The 9,784-nt window shown below is 34.6% G+C and overlaps 1 protein-coding gene across 1 annotated transcript; it reads right to left on the reverse strand.

Moving 5' to 3' along the window:
- Positions 1 to 1,451: 1,451 nt before the first annotated feature.
- On the reverse strand, positions 1,452 to 3,654 carry LOC306863983 (C-C motif chemokine 20-like). Its single transcript, XM_079407619.1, has 4 exons — positions 3,500 to 3,654; positions 3,136 to 3,256; positions 2,938 to 3,050; positions 1,452 to 2,019 (listed from the first exon to the last, which is right to left on the reverse strand). Exons 1-4 carry the CDS (start codon positions 3,576 to 3,578, stop codon positions 1,997 to 1,999), a joined length of 336 nt encoding a protein of 111 aa, XP_079263745.1. The 5' UTR covers positions 3,579 to 3,654; the 3' UTR covers positions 1,452 to 1,996.
- Positions 3,655 to 9,784: the final 6,130 nt, after the last annotated feature.

Raw genomic sequence — 9,784 nt, forward strand, 5'->3', positions numbered from 1 at the left:
GAAATAAAGGATGAATTTATTGTTCATATTTTAAAATAATGTTGAAATTTTCTAAACTTTTTTTCAAATTAAATTTCTATTCATTTATACAGTAAGTTTAGAAATGCAGACATAAGTTTATTCAGTAAATAAGTTTAGCACTTTAAAAGAAAGATACTGATGTTTACATTACTGTATTGAAAATGTTCAATGTTAATTATATTTAAAAGTTTACATTCATGCAGAGCAGGCAACACTGCATAAAATAATTTATATACATGTTTATATTATTTATTACAAAAATAAATCCAAATTCATCAATCTCCAACAAATGTTATCTCGTCTTTAAAAAACACCATTATTTTATTTGAAAAAGTCAAGAATTTTTTATTATTGACAAAATATTGTAGTCTTGTTTGTTTTTTCCATTAGATCAGATAACATTTTAAGCTGCCATATGGTCATATTACAATGTGCCCCTAAGATGCACCTCACCTACGGGGCATGTTGTCACATTTCACTTCTATTCTTTTGGGATAAATAAAGAAAAAACGTATACACTGTAATTATGAAACAAAGCCACATATTTGTGCTAGAAAAGTGTGAAATTAATCTGGATAATAATTATACTCTGAACCCCATGTGTATTTACACAAACTGAGAAAGTCAAAGTGTTGATCTGTCTATCTATCGAGTCTTATTTCACAGGTTTGACCCTCTGCAGATTGCTGCGATTTTTCACTTCAGTGATCAGTGCATTCTATGCTGGAGGGCTGCAAAGAATTCTGGGGCATCTGGATTGTGGGTTTCTGGGAATTTTTGTGCACATTTGTATGTGTTTGTGTGTACAGTGCTGCTGTCCGTGGGGTAAAACTTTCTCCTAATCCTTCAGAAAACTGGAATCATCTGCACTTTCATCTCACAGCTGAGAGCAATGGTCTGGATTACCGCCCAGCTGATGAGATGACACAGTCAGTGTTCACCTACCACATGCATAGAGCTGATATTGCAATATATTCACAACAGAATAGTCATATAATTGTTAAATGTTGCACTTTTTATGGTTTCAAACAATATATTGCGTGAAAATCTCAACAGATATAAACTGACTTGACACAACTTTATTTTCCTGTGAGGGGAGTGTTCATATTGCAGTTTGGACATGACCAAATCATGCACTGCTTAATTGTGGGATGTATTATTTAGAACTATTAAATAATCAATGGTGGCACTACTTATAGATTATAGATATGTCAAACAGGCTTGAATGCCCTTTGATTATAGTCTAGAGGTTAAATGCTTCCTACACAAATAACCATTTTAAAGGTCACTTCAGTTGCTTAAGATCTCCTAATGTGTATGCTGAGTGTTACTTTAGATGCAGAGCATGTGTGAAAGTCAGGACCTCTTTACAATCACAACAACATTAGCATAAAATATAGAACATCATCTAGACATAATCCCTGTAGTTGCTGCAACAATAACTTTTTTAATGGGACAAATATATGTTTAGTTATTTTGACTGAAAGAATGATTTTTAAGGTCATTTGTTCATTTTAGATACTTGCTTTTTTTCTGTAACTTGGGGGGGGGGGGGGTCATGCACACAGATGTCATATTTAAAATGTAAAATCTTTTATTTATATTCCAAAATACAAAGTAAAAATATAGAAAACAAAATATTTTTATTCAGTGGCTCAGGAAACACAGTAACTTTATACAAGTAGACAGAATACAAACTCAACAACAAGTGATGGAAATTAGAAATTAGTTAGCTTAAAATCTCTTCATGTAGACCAGTGGGGGAAGGGTTCACATTTCAAAAATAGTTCATATCTTGTAAAGCTTATTCCTATGACAGTAGATTCACTTGACCTGCTCCACTAGAGTACTCATGTTCTCAAACCTGAGAATGAGTATTTACTATTAAGTATTTACTATTAATACTTATTCCAGGATCAGTCCCATTCATTTGTGTAAAGTGAGAGCAGGCTGGACCTGCATAATCTGTGATGGTTTACTGTTGTCTATGCTTCTTTCCTGTAAGAAAAGAGAAAAAAGAATGTTATGTAATAAATGTTGTTTCATGTAATGTTTTATGTTCTAAATGTTATTTTATGTAATTTGTTGTTTTGTCATGTAAAGTTCAAAATGTTATTTCATGTGATGTGGTGTTTTCTGTTCAAAATGTTATTTTATGTAATGTGTTGTTTAATGTTATGTTCAAAAATGTTATTTCATGTGATGTTTATGTTATGTTCTAAATTTTATTTCATGTCATGTGTTGTTTAATGTTATGTTATGTTAAATTGTTGTGTTCTAACTGTTATGTTCTGAATGTTACACTGTGTTAAATGTTATATTTTTGTTGTGTGTATGTACTTTGGTATTGTGTTATTGTTACATTTCTTTGTCTTCTAAATGTTACATTCTAAATGTTATTTTGCTTTGTGTTATTATGTTGCTCTGTTGTGTTCTAAATGTTATATGATGTGTTTATGTAATGTTATGTTATGCAGTGTTATGTTCAAAATGTTATACTATGTTGTGTTTTAGTTTGTTTTTGTTGCATTGATATGAGTCCTAAATGTTATGCCGTTACCTAAATGTTGTGTTGTGTTGTGTTGTGACGTTACGGTGTTCTAAATGTTGTGTTGTGTTGTGTTGTGTTGTGACGTTACGGTGTTCTAAATGTGTTGTTTTTATATTATTTTCTAAACATTACTGTGACTTTGTGTTCAAAATGTTGCCATCTTCTATAATATTTTTGTTGTGTTATATTATGTTGTAAATGTTGCAGCATTATCTCTTCTAAATGTTATGCGGTGTTTGAAGTGTTATATGATGTTGCTAGGTCTTGTATTCTAAATGTTATCTTATGTTATGCAAACAGCATGCATGTGCATTTGTATTTTTTAAGCACCAAGACTTGATGATGAAATACCTACAAACACGTACCTCTAGGTTTTGGGGGTACAGGTCCTGCCAGTATGTAGTTGATCAGTTTGCTCACCCAGTTATTCTCACTTGGAAATGGTGCACAGAGCTTCAAGCCCTTCTTTGTGACAAATCTGTGGAAATTCATATTTAAATATGCAAACTCAAATACACCTTGAAGTCTGCAGTACTTTGGAGGTATTTTGAAATGCAACTTACATAGTGGCAGGAATTCTGCAGGCTCCATCACCAGTCTGAATGGTGAAGGAAATCACCACCCTCTGCGGGATGCGCCGGTCGCTGGTGGTTAAACAACAATCCGCTGCTCCATCGTTCTGAGCTGTGATAGTTAAACAGTGCACAGAATGTTAACCATTAGCAACATCAACAGTCTCACCTAAAAAAACATTTAAATTAAGAGATCATATTTGCAGAAAGTAAAGTAAAAGAATATTGTACATTGTATATTGAATATGCATATTGTAAAAAACACTAAATTTTTTAAGTTCAAATAAATTTCAAACAGATTAGTTTAAACCTCTTGCAGAAGGATATTGCTAAATAATTGTACATTTTGACTCACCTGTTGTACAGCTCCATAGACTGATGCTCAATATAAGCAGAGCACCTGTCCATAATGTCAGAGCGTTCGAGAGCATCATTTTGTCCCTCTGTATGTGTTCGTTCACCGGTGCTCAGCAGATTTGTGCCTCACCGTTGCTTGCACACCCTTTATATGCTTCTTCACAAACTTTCACTTTCTTTATGCTTTAAGGCAACCGTTTCCTGTAATTCCATCCCTATAAAAAGAACCCTTTCACCTTCTTTGTTAACTGGATATGGTGGCGCCTGCCAGGGGATCCTTCTTGTGAACTGGAGTGAAAGTTTCGACATGTTTTCTGGGCTTTTGAAATATGCTTATTAGTGTCACTGCCTCATAAGAAACAAACATGGTGAAAGTAAAGTCGTATTAGTCAATGTCACTCATAGTTGGAGGGAACAGGTTGCACATAAGTGGCCTTGGGACAAATTAGATGTTGCTTAAATTCTACTAAGTGCTAATAGTAGTGTGAAGTAACAAATTTTTAGATTTTGTGTGCCTTTTAATCAGAAGTGTCCCCAATGATTTTGGGGTGAATTAAAGTACTTAAAATAAATAAAAATATTTAAATCACTTTTTTTTAAAAGTGCATGCAGATCTGGATTGAATTCACAATTGCTCAAGTGTCCACACTGATTTGTGAGTGGGTTCAAATACTTTAAAATTAAATTACCTTATAAAATAAAAAAAATAAAAAAATAGTATAATAATAATAATATTTATTGTAACTCTTTTGTCCTTAGTTCTTTTTGTAAAACAGGTATTTTTAAAAGACCTGGGGTTTATTTATTTTATGTTAAATTATCTTTTATACCCTTAACTGCCTTGCAGATGTAACATAAATGTGGGGGCTCGTCAGGGATAAAAAATAAAATAAAATAATCATATAATCTGCATATATCTTGCCAGTCAATGTCTGCAGTATCTGAGTAACCATATTAACACACTTTGCATATGGATATCTGATAAGATGATATACCAGTTATAGTCATTATGGTTATGATAATGACCATTTTATGACTTGTGTAACATTAACTCTTATGAAAGGAACATATTTAATATCAAAGCTGACAAATTCTCACCAAACCACAAGTAGTTTGATTGACAGCACTACTAATGTGGGGGTTCATGTGTCTTTTGGTTGTAATCCAACATAAAAGTTGCATGAACACGTACCTGCTGTTGCCTACAGGTAAGCAATAAATGCTTTTGGAAGATTATGATGTAACTTGCTTAGTATTTTTTAACAGCATTGCTGACTACCTTTTTTATGCTACTGTTAGAATTAACATTCATTTACAGATTTGTATTCTACGTTTCTCTCAGAGCAGCTGAAGTGTGCACATGGCCTGTGTTCCTGTGTTTTGGCAATACTGCAGTGTTATGTTTCAGGCATGCATCTACATGTGAACGCTAAATATGCATGGAATACAGCCAGCAAAATGTCTGAAGGCCTCGGACATGTGTTAATTACGCAGAACTAAAATCTGTTTAAAAAAAAAAAACTGCCCATATCCTGAAGTCCTGCTCAATTAAAACTTCCTCAAGGGCTGTAGCTCCACACTCAGCCAGTTCTTCATTCTGTGCTGTGAATCTGAGTGTATCTTTTGAGCTCTAATGAAGCATGACGAGGGGAGCAGATGACTTTGATCCTCTATTGAGTTCAAGCAGTTTGATTTCTAACTACAGCTGCATTCAGTTTTCACTCATTACTTCAAGATTGTCAGGGAATGAGCCACATGTCGTGTCACTTCCTATATGATGGCTTACTTCCACTTGGGCAGCAATAACTTCAGCAGGTCCAGAGGTAATTATGCAGTAATCAAGCTGCTTTGTCTGATAAGGAGGTGATAAGGAAATTACAGACAATCAAAACTAATTGAAGACTAGTCAAAATTTTATTTTGGGTTTTGTTTTTTTGCGCATGTTACAGCACCATGTGTGGCAAGTGTTGTCAAACGATTAATCATGAATAATCACATCCAAAATAAAAGTTTTTTTTTTACATATATGAGTGTGTACTGTGTATATTTAATATATATAAATACAAACACATGCATGCATATATTTAAGAAAAATATGCTATATATTAAATAGATTTATATATAATATAAATATGTATATACTGTATGTGTGTATTTATATACATAATAAACAGTACACATATTGTAAAAATATTATGTATTTATTTTGGATGCAATTAATCACGATTAATCATTTGACAGCACTAAATATATATCTTTTCCATTCATTCAAGCATGCATGTTTTTTCATTTATTTATTTGAATATTTATTCATTCATTCATTCATTCAAGCATGCATGTTTTTTCTCCCTTCATTTATAATTTTGACTTCAGGCCACCCAAAAAATTTATTTTAGAAATATTAAAATGCTCATCATAGAAAATGTGTATTGAAGTAAGTGTATTAATGAACTGCATTTTCATTATTTTTAATAAAAAGTATTATTTTGATGCTGACTTGTGTTATGTAACATGTTAGTTTCTTTCAGCAGTATTTATATGATTTTTTTTATATGATCTGCTGTTGTTTTTCATTGAATAGTTCATTCAACCAATAGTTGGTTTTCATTTACACTGAGAACAGATGTAGATTTGAAAGAGATGTTTTATCTGTCCTCTATCAACATATACAGACTTGTCATAACTTCAGAGTGGGAGTTATGAAATATTTGCGGTTAGTAATTGGCAAAAGTTGTTTAAATTGCAAGAGGCTCTTGTAACAAAACGTTCTGTTCATTTGGAGGTTCAACTCATTATGCTCATAATGAATGGCAAAGATCCGTCTTCCTTGTATAGGCTCGCCCACGACTCAAAGCGTTTGTTTATACTAGAGGCTCAAATTCACGTTCCTTCAATGGGGAAAAAAGCCTCTTCCCGCAGTTAGGTTGTACAGTTGCCAGATCTGTCTGGAATCGGTACAAGATAAACTCACCACAGAAATCTACAGGTCTCCAAAAAGTCTGATTCTTATCGTTGATGCCCTGAAACTAATGAGTTTTAATGTCTTCCAGTGTCACATAGAATTACTAGTATGCGGCCTGGGTAAAGTTAAATGCTATTTTCTATTACGAAAGCATTAGTTACAACAAGGTTAGCAAAGTTAATATTATTATTAGAGTTAATATTAAGTGATGTACATTTCAGACAATATTGTCAGTATGAACTGTGTGGCTGCATTTCACCAGTCATAGTAATGGGTTCATTCTCTTTTCATCCATTTATGAGTGAATAGGGTCACTGATTCAATAAGCCATTCATTAAGACAGTCGCTAAATTTGAAACTGCATTGCGTATACATCAATTTTTAGCATATGTTTTTATGGCAGAAACAGTATGATAGTACACAGCTCCAAAATCAGCAAGTCATTTGCTTGATTTCTGAATGAATCAGCCGTTTTAAATTAATTGAATCAATGACTCACTCAATAAGACAGTGACTTGTCGCCACCTACTGGTGGTCTTAGGTTCAAATATAAAGTACGATTTCATAGCTCCATATTTAGTATATTTTATATTTAAAACATTAATCTCCTTTTGTTATTGATGTAATTGTAGCTGTAGTGTAAATGCACACATGGCATCTCTGAGCTGCATTAAATAGTCTGTGTAAATACATCCAAATGTCGCTTCTGTGCCTCTTCTGAAGCGAAAAGATGGATTTTTTTTATAGCGAATTCGTTTGACTGGTATGTGTTACATTTATTGAATAAATATATAAATTAACATGAAAGATTATGCATACATTTAAAATGTCCCTGGAAATCAATTTAAGGGGGAAAATACTGCCCCTTGAAGGAAATATTTATTCATTTATTAATTCATTCATTTATTTATTCATTCATTAAAATTTTGTTTTTGGATTACTTATTTAGTTTTATTTTTTTGTCCTGGCTTCACAAATCCTGCAAAGTGTCTTCCTTTTTGGTATTATGGAAATGGCCACCCTAGTCAACAGATAACGACAAAGATATTAACTGACAATGGCATGATCACCATGATTGGAATCGAGCCATGGCTGCAGAAATCCCCTTTTGACTGCCAGCTTAGGTTAAGTGGGAGTGCCATTTTCAAGAAGTCATGCATACCTAGCTATCAGCAGGATTTTATAGATCTTTAAGATAAGCAGGATATTCCGATAATACTTTGCACCCATAAACCAGACTGAACCTGAGGTCTGATACTAAAGGAATTCAGAATGGCTAAAGGCATTTCTGAGATAAACAGTAGTATTGGTTTGCTAAATGGACCTTGCAAGTTTACAGTTATGCTCAGCAGGTCGTTTCTTTGATAAAATGTGCTTAGTCTCTCAACTATCCTTGTTCTCAATCTGTTCTTTATGTTTGTGCAGTGAGCCTGCTATTATGTGAGATCTATTGTAGTTCAGGGACAAAGGACACTCTGGAAAGTCCATAAGATTAGTTTGTTTATGTTCCAGTCACAGATGGTCATGGGTAATTTCTTAACATGACGGACAGCTATTTCCTACTTTTATGTAGGACACAAAGGGTGTCCACCTGCTTGGTTAATTGTGTTTTGTAGGGGTGGAAATTTTGTTTTGTTTTGATTCTATTTTTTACATTGCTATCATGTGTAACAAACAAAACTAAACTGGTGGGGAAAGCACTGATTATTTTTAAAATAAATAACCTGGTTTGGGTTTGGTTTTGGTTGTGTTTCTTCAATGTGATCAGTGATCAAAAACAGAAACATAATAGGTAATTCCTGCAATGAAGAAACATGAATATGTGTGTGTGTGTATACTGTATATATATATATATATACAGTTGGGCAAAAAAGTATTTAGTCAGCCACCAATTGTGCAAGATCCTAAAATCCTACAATGTGATTTCCTGGATTCTTTCCCCCCATTCTGTCTCTCATAGTTGAAGTGTACCTATGATGAAAATTACAGGCCTCTCTCATCTTTTTAAGTGGGAGATCTTGCACAATTGGTGGCTGACTAAATACTTTTTTGCCCAACTGTATATGTGTGTATGTGTGTGCATACACTCACCGGCCACTTTATTAGGTACACCTGTTCAATTGCTTGGTAACACAAATTGCTAATCAGCCAATCACATGGCAGCAACTCAATGCATTTAGGCATCTAAATGTGGTGAAGACGACTTGCTGAAGTTCAAACCGAGCATCAGAATGGGGAAGAAAGGGGATTTAAGTGACTTTGAATGTGGAATGGTTGTTGGTGCCAGAGGGGCTGATCTGAGTATTTCAAAAACTGCTGATCTACTGGGATTTTCACGCACAACCATCTCTAGGGTTTACAGAGAATGGTCCAAAAAAGAGAAAATATCCAGTGATCGGCAGTTGTGTGGACGAAAATGCCTTGTTGATGTCTGAGGAGAATGGGCAGACTGGTCAGAGATGATAGAAAGGCAACAGTTACTCAAATAAACACTCATTACAACCAAGGTATGCAGAACACCATCTCTGAACGCACAACAATAAAACATTGGGAAAACGTTGCCTGGTCTGATGAGTCTTGATTTCTGCTGCCACATTCAGATGGTAGGGTCAGAATTTGGCGTAAAGAACATGAAAGCATGGATCCATCCTGCCTTGTCTCAACGGTTCAGGCTGGTGGTGGTGGTGTAATGGTGTGGGGGATATTTTCTTGGCACACTTTGGGCCCCTTAGTACCAATTGAGCATTGTTTAAACACCACAGCCTACCTGAGTATTGTTGCTGACCATGTCCATCCCTTTATGACTACAGTGTACCCATCTTCTGATGGCTACTTCCAGCAGGATAATGCACCATGTCACAAAGCTCAAATCATCTCAGACTGGTTTCTTGAACATGACAATGAGTTCACTTTACTCAAATGGCCTCCACAGTCACCAGATCTCAATCCAATAGAGCACCTTTGGGATGTGGTGGAACGGGAGATTCGCATCATGGATGTGCAGCCGAAAAATCTGCAACAACTGCATGATGCTATCATGTCAATATGGACCAAAATCTTGAGGAATGTTTCCAACACCTTGTTGAATCTATGCCACGAAGAATTAAGGCAGTTCTGAAGGCAAAAGGGGGTCCAACCCAGTACTAGCAAGGTGTCCCTAATAGAGTGTATATATATGTATATATATATTTATGTGTGTGTGTGCGTGTGTGTGTGTGTGTATGTACAGTGGGGGAAAAAATTATTTGATCCCCTGCTGATTTCGTACAGTCACTTAAAGGGAGTGCTCCTAATCTCAGTTTGTTACCTGTATGAAAAGAC

This window comes from Barbus barbus, assembly GCF_936440315.1.
Source record: "Barbus barbus genome assembly, chromosome: 45".
Classification (NCBI taxonomy): Eukaryota; Metazoa; Chordata; class Actinopteri; order Cypriniformes; family Cyprinidae; genus Barbus; species Barbus barbus.

Excerpts from the sequence above, each read along its gene's own strand:
- LOC306863983 (XM_079407619.1), bottom strand. The coding sequence starts at position 3,578 with ATGATGCTCTCGAACGCTCTGACATTATGGACAGGTGCTCTGCTTATA. Across the intron at positions 3,051-3,135 it reads TGCAGAATTCCTGCCACTAT|ATTTGTCACAAAGAAGGGCT; the intron begins GTAAGTTGCATT and ends GAATTTCCACAG. Across the intron at positions 2,020-2,937 it reads TGTACCCCCAAAACCTAGAG|GAAAGAAGCATAGACAACAG; the intron begins GTACGTGTTTGT and ends CTTTTCTTACAG.